The 17,640-nt window shown below is 39.5% G+C and overlaps 2 protein-coding genes across 2 annotated transcripts in view; both read right to left on the reverse strand.

Annotated features, from left to right (window-relative positions):
• LOC139117328 (transient-receptor-potential-like protein) overlaps positions 1-15,613 on the reverse strand; it is an 86,544-nt gene extending 70,931 nt beyond the window's left edge. The window contains exons 1-2 of the mRNA XM_070680343.1: positions 15,445-15,613; positions 14,902-14,983 (exon numbers count right to left, since the gene is read on the reverse strand). The gene's annotated coding sequence lies outside the window, so the exon portion shown is untranslated. The remainder of the gene's footprint in view (positions 1-14,901; positions 14,984-15,444) is intronic.
• LOC139117703 (uncharacterized) lies at positions 331-4,284 on the reverse strand. Its single transcript, XM_070680947.1, has 2 exons — positions 3,135-4,284; positions 331-1,199 (listed from the first exon to the last, which is right to left on the reverse strand). The coding sequence occupies exons 1-2, from the start codon at positions 4,282-4,284 to the stop codon at positions 331-333; spliced, it is 2,019 nt and encodes a 672-aa protein (XP_070537048.1).
• Positions 15,614-17,640: the final 2,027 nt, after the last annotated feature.

Genomic DNA, 17,640 nt, shown 5'->3' on the forward strand with positions numbered 1-17,640 from the left:
CCATCCTTTCAATATAGTTTGTTTCAGAGACTGCAGTGTTGGGTCGTTAGCTGTTTCCACCTGTATTTCACAAAGTTGTGGTTCCGAGATAGGCAGGTAGTCAACCATGTGAATACTCTCTACTTCTTTCTCTACTTCAGATCTGTCGCCAATATCTAGTGAAGCTCTTGATAGAGTGTCTGCAAGGTACATTTCCTTCCCACATTTATAGCAGATTTCCACATTGTAGTTGTTCAATCTCATTAGAAGTCTCTGTAAACGGCGTGGTGCTGAGGCTAACGGTTTCCCATGTACGGAGACTAATGGTTTATGGTCTGTCCATAATGTTACTCAGCGGCCATAAACATACTGATGGTTGCGTTCCATACCGAAAACTTGAGCAAGAAGCTCCTTCTCTATCTGTGAGTATTTCTGCTCAGCAGCTGTAAGTGCTCTACTGGCATAGGTGACTGGCTGACCTTGCTGCATGAGTACAAATCCAAGGCCTTTGGAAGATGCATCACCCTGCCCTTCTGTCGGTAGTCCAGGGTCAAAGTATCTCAATACTGGGGCAGCAGTCACTGCTCGTTTGATTCTCTCAAACGCTTCATCTTGTTCCCAAGACCATTTCCATTCAACACCTTTGTGAGTGAGTCTTCGCAGCGGCTCACACATATCTGACAAACCACACAGGAACTTCGATAGGTATTTCACCATTCCAACCACTCGCTGCACTCCAGCTGTATCCGTTGGCTTCTCCATTTTTTGTACTGCTTCCACTTTCTTCGGATCTGGCTTCAGGCCTTCATCAGTTAACAGATGTCCATAGAATGGCATCTCAGTGAGTCTCAACTCTAGCTTGTCTTTGTTTAGTCTGATATTTTTCTGTCTGCATCGTTCTAACAGGCCTATCATGTTTCTGTCCTGATCTCTGTTGGCTTCCTCTATGGTATCACCCTGACCTAGTATCAGTATATCATCTGCAATCTTATATACACCTGGCAGGCCTTCTAAGTTCTGGTCAAATTTTTGCTGGAAATACTCAGGTGCAGGTGAGATACCGAATGGCATTCTCAACCATCGATATCGACGCCATGGGGTCTGAAATGTAGTCAGTAAGCTTGACTCTTCATCTAGCTCTATCTGCAGGAAACCCTCTTTTAGGTCTGCTTTACTGAAGACCTTAGCTTTAGTGAGTTCTGGTAAAACATCTTCAATGACTGGAAGGGGATAATGACTTCTCTTCAATGCTCGATTCAAATGTTCTGGGTCAATACATACACGAATGGCTCCCGTAGATGTCTTCACAATCACAAGGCTTGATATCCATTTGGTAGGCTCATCCACCTTTGTTATAGTGCCACGTTTCTATAGTCGATCCAACTCATCTCTGAGTTTTTGTTTCAATGCAACTGGTACTCGACGCGGCGGCATTATGGCTGGAACAACTGACTCATCTACCTCCAAGTGCAGCTTGCCTTCCATGCAACCTAAGGGACTGGTCAGTTTCTTCAGCCTGCGGGGGCCGGTGGATTCATTGGGGGGTCACCCTGTTTTTGACTTTGGTGATAGGGGGGGTCACCATGTTTATGAAATGCCCAATAGGGGGGTCAGTGTGTTTTTGAATTTTGACACCGGCTCATCATTGCCTAAAATGCTAGTGTCAGCCACAAATTTCATCATTCAGTTGTATTTTTCGTCGCGCCCTTCGGGCGCGTAACTTTATTAATCAGTCATATTTTTCAGCACGCCTAACTTTAACATATCAAGCATACAAACATCAGAGATATCTGTATGTTCAATATTTTTCAGCGTGCTCTTCAAGCTCAATACTTTAATATATCAGACATTTTTCAGCATGCCCTTCAGGTGCATGACTTTAATATACAAGGCATATATATCAGAGATATCAGGATGTTTCATATTTTCGGCGCGCCCTTCGGGCGCCATACTTTAAAAAATCAGAGATATCTTTATGTTTGCTAAGTGAAAGTGTACCATTATGAAATCTGCATTTCATATGAAAAGGATAACAAATTCCTGATACTTTTCTGTTCTCTCTATGAGAATTCAGTATGAGAAAGCAACATGCACAAATATTTCATAATATATATTTGATACAGTGACTTATTTTAGAGATGGAAAAATGACAAGATATCTTTCCTTCTCATTGATGCAATTATTTTCCTTTGTTTCACAGGTTTTCTGTAGAAAGATGCTTTTATGAACAAAATAACAGTCAAAAAAAGCAGTTTTTGTCATTATTAGCTGTGCTTTTATGGTTTCAATGTTACAAGAAAAGGTCCTCTCAGACACTGTACACATCAAATTTGGCTAAAAAAGCTCTCTATGGCTCCTCAGGAGATTTAATTGCATGGTTGGCAAGTTTAACACCCATCAAAGTTTTTGATTCACTGCTTTTTCCTCTTTGATATTAATGATTGACATCCATTTCTGTACAACAGTTCAGGACATCTGGTTAAGCATAGAAAGTGTGATATATTCACAGCTCATTCAAAATACAGCTCATTCAAAATGTACTGTATTCAGACTTTAAGATTGACACTTTGAAATTCCTATCTTACAACTGACATGTCAACAATGTCATTAAAACATAGAATGACTATATAAAATATAAATATATGTAAAATGTAAAATATAATATATATATATATATATATATATATATATATATATATATATATATATATATATATATATATATATATGTAGATGAAAGTCCGAAGCTGGACCTATAGCTCTAGTTCAACTATTGAGCACTCTGCCAGTCCGATGAAGACATCAATCTACGTCCTGCTCGTATATATATATGTATATATATATAATATATATATATATATATATATATATATATATATATATATATAATATATATATATATATAATATATATATATATATATATATATATATATGTCCACCTTTTGTTTTACCTATGTCGCGCGCTGGGGGGGGTCACCCTGTTTTCAAAATTTGGAATAGGGGGGGTCACCCTGTTTTCAAAATTTGGAATAGGGGGGTCAGCCACTTTTTGACGTCAGCAAAAAATAATCCACCGCCCCCCCCCCCCCCCCAGGAACAACAGTGGTGTGTACTTGCCCCTAACCACAACAAAATCCACTTTGTATCTCTTACTGGTCTTGGGGTTACACACTGACAGATTCGTAATTCCAAGTATCGGCATTCTTGACTTGCTATACATCTTAAGGTTACCACTGGACTTCTTGATAACCGTCCCCTTTGGTACATGTTGTATGGGCAGCACATTACACGTAGCACCACAGTCTATCTGCATCCGGACTGGTTTGTTTGCTATTTCCATTGTTGCAATTATCCTATTTGAGTATCCTGACTTATTTATAGCGTTCACTTGAAAGCTCTTGTTTTTGTCATCAAACGAAACTGACAAGACTCCATCATCATCCGCGGATCCTTCAGTGTCATATGTTTGATCCAAGACATATACTTTCTTCTTTTTCTTTCCATCTTCTTTGCCCTTTCTATCACATTTCCTGGCAAAATGATTTCGTCTTCCACATGCTGCACAAGTTTTACCATATGCTGGACACTTTTCTTTCTTTCTCTCATGGCGACGGCCACAGAATTTACACTCCATAACCATATTTTGCTCATTACTGGGCTGACTTTCTCTGCTCGTCTTTCTGGTTACTGCATTTACTTGTGCTTGTTCAGTAGGTTCACCAGCAATGGCCTTTATTTGTACGGTTGTGCTTTCAGCAGCTTTGCATATATCTAAGCATTTAGTGAGTGTTAGATCTGCTTCCTGGAGCAATTTTCTTCTTACGCTATTTTCTCGTAGACCACAGACAATCCTATCGCGTATCAATTCATCGTTTAGTGTGCCATAGTTACACGTTGTCGCCAGGCCACGCAAAACTGACGCATACGCCTCTATGGATTCCTCTTGCTCTTGTGCTCGATTATTGAACACATATCTCTCATAGATAACGTTGGTTGTCCCAGCACAGTAGTTCGTCCAAAGTTCCAGAATTTTGTCGATATTTCCCTTCTCACCTTCATTTTGATAAGGTAGGCTGTTATGTGTGTCAAGGGCATCGACTCCAATACACGTGATGAAGGCAGCTACTCTACTCTTGTGGTCTTTCTCATCCAGTTTCGTCACAGTCTCATACGCGTCCCAAATCTGTTTCCATTTCTTCCAGCTTTTCGATATATCGCCCTTTAACTCTAGTTTTGGCGGTAATGGAACATGGGACACAAAAGTGGACGATTGGACAGAAACTGTTGCTTGTTCTTGTGACATTGTCTACGGCGGGAGAACTGCACGGTCTGAACTATAAGCAAATGAGAAAGTTTCTTTACCGTTCTCTGTAGACTGTACTTACGTCGCCTGGACAGCTGTCATTGAGCTCGATTGCCATGTGCAGGACCACTCAAAGTGCTTCCATTTTAGCATCGGTCGCCACTCCTGACACCATGTAACGTCATGCCTCAAATGACGTCCAAGAAATAACAGAACACAAGTTATTTATAACAACAACTTTTCCGAGAGGGTGTGGATTTATTCCAGGCTCAAAAACATGTGCCCCAACAACAACGAAAACGCATGCGCAAGCTGATACTATTTATCTGCAGGGGTGAACAGGTCTATCTGATGAAGTTCAGTTTTTGTCCATAACGTTACACTGAGGAGTCTTTGAATCAGATCGTCACCGATCTGTATCCAAGGTTAAACTGTTCTGAGCGTCGAGCGATGACACCAAGAAATCGAATCTTCCTGGTACTGATCTGGTTAAGAGAGTACCTAAATGAAGATACACTGGCATCATGGTTTCAAGTTAGCATATCAACCGTTTCCAGAGAAATTACCCATGTGGTACCCTTGTTGTGGCACTATTTCAGAGGAATGGTGAGATGGCCTTCAAGGGAGGATATTGAAACTCTCCGAGCACACTGGGAATTTTTTCCAAACGCAATATGCACCATTGAGGGTACGTTGCACGTAATATATCGTCCAACAACGGAACCAATTGCGGACATTCTCGTGTCATGCGATGAGCACCCAATTAATTTGTGACAACAGGGGGATAATAATATATGTACAGTCTGGATTTTGGGTCCATTTAAATGACAACGGACAATTTCAGTTGCTGCCTGGCATCGGCTCTGAATTGGAATTGGATATTCCGAATGATACCTATGGATACATGAACAAGTATCCTCTTCTGACAGTTTCCAGCGAGTCAGCTTGTTGGCGAGAATCGAATGGATCGCATAATATTCAATATTGAATTTATCGGTGTCGCATTAACGTGGAGCACGTGATTGCATATTTCAAGACCTATAAAGGCAACAAAATATCTGTACCGCCAACCTTGTTGGTTCATGCCTGTAGTTGCCGATGTGTATGCCTTTCTCCCCAAACGCTACACTAACTTAGTGCGAAGACTTCGCTAGGGAAAATCCCGCAACATTGTCAATTGTCTATTTGGTTCCTTTTGCGTGATTACTAATATATAAGTGAATTAAAACCATCGCTACTATCACCGTATATTGTGCGTGTAATAGGTATTTTTAGTGAAAATGAATTGTTTACCTCCTGGCCTGTGGACGTCGTGCTACTCACGATGTGAACCCTATCATCTAAAATTCTCACCGTCAATCCAAGGTTCCAAATATATAACCCTAACATGACAATTTATCCCCTCCTGTCGACCGCATCAATGAACGGATCCTTTTTGCAACTATTTCTGTCAATTGTCTTGTCCGTGACACAAAGCAGTGCCCGAATATTATAATGAGACGAGAGACGATGAAAGAAACGGACGAGTCCTCGTCGGCTACTAATTAATTAGGCTACTGTCCAACCGGGTTGCAGAATTTGCGACGAGACATGCAAATGTGACGAAAGCGGACCAATGGCATGCTTGGAAACACGACGTTCTCGTCCGTTTTCCACGTTCGTTTAGTGAAAGATCGCTAATCAAGCATGGCGAAAAGAACAATCACAGCTAGCTCTTCCCGAAGAAGAAGTACACAAAAGAATTGCCGACTCGACGGAAAGAGTGTCGAGCCGACTGCTGCAAGATTTGGACAAGCTGGTAACATCGAGGGTTTCCGTGATGGCAAATCAACTCCAGGAAGCACAAGCTGCCAACTCTTCAAATCAGATAGAAGCAATGAGGGCTATGAAGTGGGTTGAAAAGCTGTCATTTAACAAGAAAGGCAATGAACTGCAGTACAAACATAACGAGCAAGTAATGCACCACATGAAAAACGCAGCTAAAGTTATAGACGACTCGAAATACATACAGGCCAAAGATAAAATTGTGGAAGCTATTTCGATGATCAAACGTAGACAAAAGCTGATCAAGCGAGCGGATATGTCCAAGAACGGGTGGAAAACTGTAGAGGAATACGTCACCCACGAGTTAGCTTTAGATGAAGAAGACGACAAGAAAATATAAAAAGGCAGAATACAAGGCTGGACAATAGCTGAAGGAACAGCGACGTGTCAAAGCGAAGGCCTAGTGTAAGGATCATCGTCTCGTCTGCTGAGGCGCGCGGGCGATAAAGGACGACACATTTCTACGAAATCTGGTGTTTGCTATGGATGCGGAGAAGTCGGTCATTGGAGATAAGAATGTCGAAGCAAACTTGCTGCTGGAGCAGGATCGATGCAAAAGATACAGGGCTTGGTTGTCTTCCTTCCAATTTCGATGTCTGGTATGCACACACTGTGTGCACAGAACGCAAGGGGTGTTTCTCTTACATAAACAACAGGATGCCGTACAAGAGATGCCGCTGTAATTAAGAAATTAGGCTTTTAGCAGCAGACACATTCATATTACAGCTGGCATGGCAAGAGAATAAAAAAACAAGTGACCACCAGTACATATTGCAGCTATCTATTTTTACTAACAGAACACTGAACGAGAAATTCAATAAGTACAAATGTGAATAAAACTTATAATAGATTTTGCCACAGCTTAGAGAAAGACTACTGTAACAAATGAATTTTCATATGGTGAGAGATATCCCACTGATTGAAAGAAAGCTAAACACTGTTTCGGTGTAATTTTAATGACTGCTCGTAGTATGGCATATTCCAAGTTTTCGCTTGCAAGTTGTCGATAGAATGGCTGTGTAAACACAGTCTTTAAACGTCTAAACGCAATTCATCGGTATTAAAATCCCTAAGATATCCAGAAACTCCGACAAAACTGCTCCTCCTCTGTTATGGTGTTTGGGGCAATTCTCAACTACAGGTACGTCACCTGGGCAATTAGCGCAATTAAAACTGAAAGCTGAGAATGCATTGAAAATTGCCAAGACAGAATTCGAAGTAAAGGGTAATGCAGCAGATTCGATATGCAACACCTTTGAAAGCCGTATCTACTCTTTTCTCGTTATTAGTAATCCTGACAAATATTTCATCAACAGTCGTGTGAGACAAGTCCAAGCAAACTGCGACATCGCTCTCTTGCGTGGTTATTATGGCGGTCGCGTTCCTGATGACGTTGAAGAAGTTAGTCGGGTATGACCTGGGATCATTGAGTCACTCACGCGCAGAAGGGAAGGAAAACGATCATCTCTTACGCCGAACCGAGTACAAAAAATGTTGGGAACTCGGGGAATTTCATTTTCGAGCAGACCGGCAAAGAAACAAGCTGTCGCCACTTGTGTCTCTATTGCAAAAATTATTGCCAGATCTGCCTCAACATTCAGTGCACCCTGTATACCTGTGAGCAACACCGAACGCTTGGACAGATACCCAGCACATTACGCAATGCAAATATCGCCGTATAATTTTTCGCCACAATCATACTATTACGAACAACGACCATATGAACATCATTCCGCAATCAATTCTCAGATGTATCCATTCCCTTCCCTTCTATCTTTCGCATACAAATATTGGTCAGACTTTCATATCGTCTGCCCTGCCTACTGTCGCCACTAATACTTCTCCGCCTTTGCCTTCTGACTCCCGATCTCTACCACCACCACCACACTCGCCATGAGTTTGCAGGTCCATGTAAATTCATGGACTGTCTTTCTCCAAACAAATTCTTCGAATAATATTTTTTCAACTTAGCTTCAAGGGTTGACATTTTACCACAGTCGAACACTGAAACCACTGATTCATTACAATGTTTGTTTTTTTTACTCGAGCGATCTAGCTGATAACTTTGTGCTTTTTAAATATTTGTTTGTTATTTAGATAAATCTTCATTTTGTTATGTTATGTGATCAATAAACAAGGATCATTAAGTCAATATATTTCTTGTTTGGTGTATTCACTAGTCTTTAAAAGTCACTACCAATAGCATCAATGGAAACGAACACATCCTCTGACAGTAATTAGTCTAGTGTAATTTGAGGAGAGATATCATCACTTTTAAGAGACCTTGTTGTTTATATAAGATAAAAACACCATGCGTTCTGTGCACACACTGTGTGCATACCAGACATCAAAATTGGAAGGAAGGCTGCAAATCCCTGTAAGTACCGGTTATTATAGTTTTAATGAGAATGTATGTCAAAACTCGAATGGTGATATTACTAGGAATATCACTTTATCTGGTATAATTGAGCGGGAAAGCAGTCTATGCATGGAATGCAGGGAAGTGAGGATTTGGGAAGATGACGGTGTAGCATAAGAAGGCAAGTCTATGGGCACCAACATTGAAGGCCCGGATGCATATGCAGCTAACACAGCAGACACGGGGTATGAAAAGAATGACCCATTGACAGTGAGTAGTATGCGATGTGACAATGTTTGTTTTGATGAGATATGTTCAGGATGGGAAGAGATCGAATGTTGTTGACGATCTGATTCTCCGGGTGACCACACACCGGGAAATGTGTTTTGCACACAGATAGTCCGGCAGAAAGGAACGGCACAGAGCTAATTAGTCAAAGAAGGTGACTAGGGCAGCTCGGCATATGTTGGTTGCAGCAGGTGAGAGTAGTTTTGTTGTTGAGATAATCGATCTCGGCTATAAATTGCCGCTTAAGGAAGTACAACCATTACCTGAATTGAGAAACAATGCATCAGCTATTAAACATAAAGATTTTGTATCAGCCGAATAAAGTATAGTGGTGAAAATCAAGTGGGTCAGTCCAACCACAGTCCATATATGAAGTTTGCAGCGGGTACTTGTAGATAATGAATACATGAGGTGTGAAAAATAGTTGACAAGACCCATCTGCTACTATACAATGGATGTTTATTCTTCCATACGTTTCGGACGTACACGGACGACCTTCAGTTAAGTAAGTTGATGACTTAAAGGCTGTATTTCAAAATTTCCGACAACACCGTATATTGTTAACCTTCTGTCGGTAGCAGTGAACCGACACAGTAAGTGCAGGTTGGTGCTTGACTGTCGTGCTATCAACTAGTTCCTCCACAAGTTTAAGTTTAAATGCAAAGAGATAAAGGTTGCTAAGCAGTTATTTGAAAGGGTTTATTATTTAATAACATTCGATATTAAGTCGGCCTTTCGCCACATAGAAAATTTTCCCCAGTCACCGCATGTAATTGGGATTCGCCTGGGATTAAGGAAATGGCGTTGAATATTTTTCATTTCAATGTTTTACCCTTTGACGTTTCAACGGCGACCTATATTTTGACGAAAGTATCGAGAACTATGGTTGGGTACCTCTCGCGGACAAGGTAGGCGCATTGTTTTGTTTTATGACAATGGTATCGCAGGTGTACTCCGATACAGAACAAAGTTATATGTTTGGCAGTACAAATCGAAGGAGATTTATCACGCTTTGGCTTTCTTATCGCTCAGGATAAATGTATTTGGATACCAAGGTAGATAGTACCGTGGTTAGGCTACGTTATCGATCTACTTGTTGGCTACTTATATGACCAAGGGGAACGAATCCATCGAGTATTGTCAGCGATACCCGAGGTTATACATGACGTTGCAAACACAGGTAACTATGTGAAAGTTAAAGTGTTGGCGTCCTTCACGGGACAGTTGATATCACTGTATGAAGCAGTGGGGCTGATCGTGCGGCTACGAACAAGTAATTTATTGACGTGTATCAATACTCGATCAAGTTGGTGGACAAGTGTGCCGCTAAATTCGGGCACAATGGATTAGTTATGTTTCTGGTCATTAAAACCTAAAGCGTTTTAATGGCCTCGAGTGGCATAGATCCACGGCATGTACAAGGATCGCATATTCCGATGCTTCAGAATTGGGCTATTGCAGTTTCTCCGTGAGTTGTAGGATACAGTAAGTACGGGCAAATGGTCAGCCACCGAAGCTGTGAGATTAAAACACCATTCGTTCTGTGCACACAATGTGTGCATACCAGTCATTGAAATCGGAAGGAAGGCTGCAAATCCCTGTAAGTACCGGTTATTATAGTTTTAATGAGAATGTATGTCAAAACTCTAATGGTGATATTACTAGGAATATCACTTTATCTGGTATAATTGAGCGAGAAAGCAGTGTATGCATGGAATGCAGGGAAGTGAGGATTTGGGAAGATGACAGTGTAGCATTGGAACGCAAGTCTATGGGCACCCACATTGAAGGCCCGGATGCATATGCAGCTAACACAGCAGACACGGGGTCTGAAAAGAATGACCCATCGACAGTGAGTAGTATGCGATGTGACAATGTTTGTTTTGATGAGATATGTCCAGGATGGGAAGAGATCGAATGTTGTTGACGATCTGATTCTCCGGTTGACCACACACCGGGAAATGTGTTATGCAGACAGATAGTCCGGCAGAAAGGAACGGCGCAGAGCTAATTAGTCAAAGAAGGTGACTAAAGGCAGCTCGGCATATGTGGGTCGCAGCAGGTGCGAGTAGTTTTGTTCTCGAGGTAATCGATCTCGGCTATAAATTGCCGCTTAAGGAAGTAAAACTGTTAACTGAATTGAGAAACAATGCATCAGCTATTAAATATAGAGATTTTGTATCAGTCGCAATAAGTAAGCTGATTGCTAAAGGCTGTATTTCAAAATCTCCGACAACACCGCATATTGTTAACCTTCTGTCGGTAGCAGTAAACCGACACGGTGAGTGCAGGTTGGTGATTGACTGTCGTACTATCAACTGGTTCCTCCTCAAGTTTAAGTACAAAGAGATAAAGTTTGCTAAGCAGTTATTTGAAAGGGTTTATTATTTAATAACATTCGATATTAAGTCGGCCTTTCACAACATCGAAATTTTCCCCAGTCACCGCACGTAATTGGGATTCGCCTGGGATTTAGGAAATGGCGTTGAATAATATTTTTCATTTGCTCACCTGTTCACACACCTGAGCATATGTCGCAGCGATGTCTGTCTGTCTGTCTGTCTGTGTGTCCGTCTGTCTGTCTGTCTGTCTGTCTGTCTGTCTGTCTGTCTGTCTTTTGGTCCGATATCTCAAAAACAGCTGATCAGATCAGAATCAAATCTAGTAAATAGATTCAGTTAGCAAATGGCAAGAACTGATTAGTTCTTGGTGGGTGTGGCTTGCATACATTTTGCTCATTTGCATAATTAATGATTTCAGAAAAAACAGACATACATTAAAAACGACTGCACACAATTTGACGAGATTTGCTACAAATGTTGATCACACCAAAATATATCAACAGTGGGAACCATTAAGGGGTGACATGAAAGATAGTTGCTAGTTTGCATATTTAATGAACTTTCCTAATTAGGGATGTATATCTGATTTAACTTGATCAAAATTGACCAAACTTGGTATAATTATAATTAAACTTTATTTAAAGAGGGTAATCTGATTACAGTAAAGTAATTGTAATTTCCATCAGAGCCCTCATGAAAAGAGAGGCAAAATACACAAACAAATCATCGAATAAACAAAAACGTATGGAATAGACGAACAGAAGATGTCGAAGACAAAGGAAAAACAGGCTAGTCTAAGTCAGAGCCTTCATTACAATATTTCATGAAAAGATAACAATGCAGTTTTGATTTAAACGTCGACAAGGCTTCACAGTCACGGATAGTTGGGGAATGGAATTCCAGATTTTAGTAGCTCGATATACAAATGATCTTTGACCCATGCCTGTCCTAAACATTGGTGGGTAAAGGTTACCATTACTAGAACTACGAGTATTTAAACGATCCATTTCTGAGAGAGGTTGGAATAGATCACTAATATAGCTTGGCGCGAGACCATTTAAAGCTTTGAAAGTCATAACAGCAGTAAAGTATTCTATACGTAAATCTATTGGCAACCAGTGCAAACTAACAAAAACTGTTCGAGAAGGAAAAGTCGTGTCAACTCCGCGAATTACCTTACCAGCCCTTTTCTGGAGTTTGTACAATCTTTGGAGATTGGTCTTAGACGTACTAGCCCAAACAATACAACAGTAGTCAGTTACAGACAAGAACAAAGCGTTATAAACTAGCAAAAGAACACTCCTTTGAGAAAAGGGGCGTAGTCGTCTTATAACACCAATTCTGGCAGACAAAGTCTTGCACAAATTATCTATGTGGTCATCCCAGCATAAAATGTTGTCTAATTGAACACCAAGTAGTTTGTGAACAGCAACACTGTCAATGAGAGTATCATTGATCTGAATGTGAAATGAAATATCAGAGTCGGCTAAATGATAAATTTTGGGGCGAGAAGCAACAATCATATGTTTTGTTTTAGTGATGTTAATTGCCATGCTATTGTTATGAACCCAGTTTGATATTGGCACGAGATCTCCATTCAGTCTCCCCTCGACTTGTTCAATGTCAATACCAGAAACACACAAAGTTTGGTCATCGGCAAGCATATCTAAGCTTCCCATGTTGAGGCAAAGGGGAAGATCATTAATGAAGATCAAAAACAGAAGTGGACCCAAAATGGATGTATATGGAAGATATATAATTTAACATACTTGAAAGTCATCAAGCATTTTAACTTCACCCAATGCCTAATATACATATTTAATCAACTTTGCTAATAAGGGATATATATTTGAATTGACTGGACTAAAGTTGATGAAACTTGCTACATGTATTGAAGCTACTATGATACAACATTCTTGAAAGTCATTAAGCATTTTTACTGCAGCCAATTCCGAATTTGCATATTTAATGAACTTTCCTAATTAGGGATATATATCTGAACTGACTTGATCAAAATTGATGAAACTTGCTATGTACATTAATGACACTATAATACAATATTATTGAAAGTCATTAAGCATTTTCTCTTCAGCCAATTCCTAATTTGCATATTCAATGAACTTTCCTAATTAGGGATATATATCTGAATTGACTTGACCAAAGTTGACAAAACTTGCTACATATATTGAAGATACTATGATACAACATTATTGAAAGTCATTAAGCATTTTTACTTCAACCATTTACTAATTTACATATTTAATAAACTTTGCTAATTAGTAAATAAATATCTGAATTCAGACCAAAGTTGATGAACCTTGCTACATACATTAAAGATACTATGATACAAAATTATTGAAAGTCATTAAGCATTTTTTTCTTCAGCCAATTCCTAATTTGCATATTCAATTATCTTTTCTAATTACGGATATATAATGGGATTTACTTGATCAAAGTTGGCAAAAAATGCTACGTACATTGAAGATTATACAAGGTTAAAACAATATCGAAAGTCATTTCACATTTTCATGTCAGCTAATTTATAATTTGCATATCTAATGAGCTTTCACAGTTCGACATATATGGCTTGAAGGACTTGGCCAAAGGTAATTACACTTGCTATATAAAGTGGTGATACAATGACAGAAGTCAAAGAACTTTAATATTTTTATTTCAGCTAATTACATATTTGTATACTTCATGAACTTTTAGAATTAATCGGCGGTGAATATACTGATTATATTACTTTCAATGAAGTTGCAAACATGTGGCAATGGTTCAAATTTACATATAATGCAATATATAATGAAACGTGAGCATTTTCAGTTCATATCTGGTTTTAATTTTTACTCTTTGACGTTTCAACTGCGACCTATATTTTTACGAAAGTATCGAGAATGGAAATTCTCACCAAGCACTGTGGGAATGGTAATTTTTACGGTGAGAATCAAACAGACTCACCATTCATTGGTGAGAATCAGGCAGACTTGTTGTTCACTGATGTGAATCAATTTGGTTAATTCTTGTAGGCCTAATATAAGTAAGGTTGTCACTGATCTCAGTCATATGTGAACATGGATTTATTAAGGTTCCGAGACAAGTAATTGACCTTTTTAAAATAAAATTTCTCTAGTGGTGACTGAGCTCAGAACCCCCGTAAATTATATATTGTCGGGAAGCCTAGATATAGGGGAACATTTCGATTACCATAGTTACAGCATTATTTACGTAACTATCACGTGGCAGGTAATTTGCATAACCTTTCAAAAATCGGTTTTTCCTATGTTTTGTTTCAATGCTGTGAGATATGTGGCTGGAATTTGTGTGAGTGCAAGCTGTTCTAAGGATCTTCCAGAGTGTGTCTCAGAATTTCTTTAAACCTTCAGAAAGGCGGAGCCTCTCTTTTAAAGGGCGCGGAGCTATGGCGGCGTTCATTGTGTAGGTGGCCACCAAACAGGCAACACTAGTGCACACGCTCCAGAAAATGCCACCTTTTTTTCCGGCCGCAAAAACGCAGGCAGACTGCCTAGCGGTCAGCGCGAAGCTGCTGCCGATCGAACTCCGTGGTTATATTCAAATTCTAACGCGAAGGAAATTCGAGCGTTGGCGTTGGGGAATCAATGACCGTTGGCGATTTGAACCGACTGTCAATCAAACGCTTGTATAAACTCTGTTTGCAGGACAAGCAAGAGGCGCCAAAAGGTTGAGATCAGTTTGTGTAATTAATGTTATAGAAATAAAAACATCGTAGTGGCCAACTTGTTATTATGCCTAGGCACGCTAGGCATGAAGTATATTACTTACTTCTCTGCTGTATCTCGTCTTCCGTCAGGAGTTTGTTGACCCAACAACTTTGATGTATCCTGTGCGCAAGTCAACTTAAAATCTGGTGAAAAGAGGACGCTTATCAGTCGTATCTTCGGTTTCAACGTGGAGATAGGGTTTCATTAAAGGAGTTCTAGAGGATTGCAACGCTGCTTTTCGAATAAAGCCATTCAATCCGTTATTTTTATTTCCTGATATCGATGAGCTGTAATTTCTAAATTCGAAAAAAACGGCAGCATGTGGACAATGACGATTAAAGTTTGAGCTATTGACGCTTTACAGCTTTTCTCAGCAGATGCGCGTTTGACCTTTCGTGGACGCTCGTCGCATTTGCAGGACATTTGGCGGTTTGGGACTAAGGTTCAGAACATCTACGGTAACTTAGTTTGCATTGATCAGCTAAGACAGACCCACAAATGAATTAACAGCTGTGCTATATTCATGCTTCGTGAGGTCCATTGATGGCCTTGCTGCTTTAAAACTGACAACAAACCTGAGATTTCGACCTTACTCGCTACATACCGGATTCGGATAGGTATCTCTTGTTTCTCTGTGCCGTTGCTTGAGCAGTGACAGTTGAGTTGCTCCGTTCACTTTATGTATGGCTCTGTGATGGGAACGCTTTACGTCCACGTTTAAGTGAAACTAAAATTATACGTGGAATCTAATGAAGTACTCTACAATGCCACAATAAGCCCCGATCCGAATACAATGCAGTAACGATTTGCATATGAATACCATGGTCATACGAGTCCGGGTTATGTCCATATACAGGATAGTTGGAAAGACCAATCAGCGAACCTCACTCGCCCAAGTCATGAATAATTAAACGTGTAAACCTGGGCTTATAGATTGCAAGGAGTTTGGAACTTTTAGGCCATATTTCACCCTTTATTTTTAGCACTCGGTAGTTTTTAACTCATGTGTTCACACACGTGAGCTAATGTCGCAGCGATGTCTTTCTGTGTGTGTGTCTGTCTGTCTTTCTGTCTGTCTGTCTGGCTGTGTGCTCGATATCTCAAAAACGGCTCATAAGATCAGAATCAAATCTTGTACATGGATTTAGTTTGCAAATGACAAGAACTGATTAGTTTTTGGTGGGTGTGGCTTGCTAAATTTTTGCTCATTTGCATAATGAATGATTTTAGAAAAAACGGATATACATTGGGAACGACTGCGAACAATTTGATGAGATGTACTACAAATGATGATAACATCAAGGCATATCAGCTGTGAAAGTCATTAAGGGGTGACATGAAAGGTTATTGCTAATTAGGGATATTTATCTGAATTGACAAGACCAAAATTGACGAAACTCGGTATGTACATTTAAGATACTATGGCATAACTTTATTGAAAGTCACTAAGCCATTTTTACTTTAGTCAATTCCTAATTTGCATATTTAATGAACTATCCTAATTAGGGATATTTATCTGAATTGACAAGACCAAAATTGACGAAACTCGGTATGTACATTTAAGATACTATGGCATAACTTTATTGAAAGTCATTAAGCATTTTTACTTTAGCCAATTTCTTATTTGCTTATTTAATGAACTTTCATAGTCAGGAATATTTGTCTGAATTGACTAGACCAAAATTGACGAAACTTGCTATATACATTTAAGATACTACGATACGATGTTATAGAAAGCTATTTAACATTTTAACTTCAGGCAATTCCTAATTTGCACATTTAATGAGAACATTTCAGTCAATTCCTAATTTTAATATTTAATGAACTTTCCTTATAAGGGAAATATACTTGGATTTACTTGATTAAAGTTAGCAAAGTATGCTACATAAATTGATGATAATATAGGGTTTGCATTTTCATGTCAGCAGTTTATAATTTGCTTATCTAATGAGCTTTCACAGTTTGGTATATATAGCTAAAAGGACTTGTCCAAAGGTAAATACACTAGCTATATAAAGTGGTGATACAATGACAGTCAGCAGTCAAAGAAATTGATTACTTTTATTTCAGTTAACTGCATATTTGAATACTTAATGACCTTTTGAGTTAATCTGTGGTGAATATTGTTCATTACGTTGATAATAACGCTTTCAATGAAGTTGCAAACATGTGGCAAAGGTTCAAATTTACACATAACTGCAATATATAATGAAGCACGTGAGCATTTCAAGTTCAAATCTGGTTAGATTTAGACGTTAGGCACATTGTTCAGTACGGTCGAAATGGTGACTGACACAAGTGGTGTGACAACCTGGCCAGGTTCGTTCCTATAAATCAGGATTTGACCCTTGTAAATCTACAGTTAGTTATTTGTCGCTAAATATGGCCTAATTTTGGTCAAATTTTAATTTAACCTTGTCATGTGTAGTATGGAGAATGTTTCAAGCTTTGCAACGATGGGCCAACTGTTCTTGTCGGTCATGGGAGCACGATGGAGCACGATTTTTCTTCGATTACCATACATTTTCCGGTACGATTGACCCTTCGCTCAAAAAACACGTGCGCCGGATCAATCGCCGAAAAGTTAACCAAAAGCTAAAAAAGAGAACAAAAAATGTCAAGTAACTCTTTGCTGAACATGGTCAAGGGGAAAGAAATTCTGAAAACTATTCCTGAAGAAATCCTCACAATTTTTAAAACGGGAGAACGTCGCAAATCGACTCGCGCTGAGACACTTCCGAGTAGCCAACAGTTTCCGATCGCGATCTCAGCATAACATTTAGAAGCGAACCCAGGTAAT

The sequence above is a fragment of the Ptychodera flava genome, chromosome 18 (assembly GCF_041260155.1).
Source record: "Ptychodera flava strain L36383 chromosome 18, AS_Pfla_20210202, whole genome shotgun sequence".
NCBI lineage: Eukaryota > Metazoa > Hemichordata > Enteropneusta > Ptychoderidae > Ptychodera > Ptychodera flava.

What these genes read in the sequence shown, in the direction of transcription:
- LOC139117703 (XM_070680947.1), bottom strand. Translation starts at nt 4,284, where the DNA reads ATGTCACAAGAACAAGCAACAGTTTCTGTCCAATCGTCCACTTTTGTG. An exon ending in AGTGTGTAACCCCAAGACCA is followed by an intron (nt 1,200 to 3,134) that starts GTAAGAGATACA and finishes ATCCCCTTCCAG; the next exon opens with TCATTGAAGATGTTTTACCA.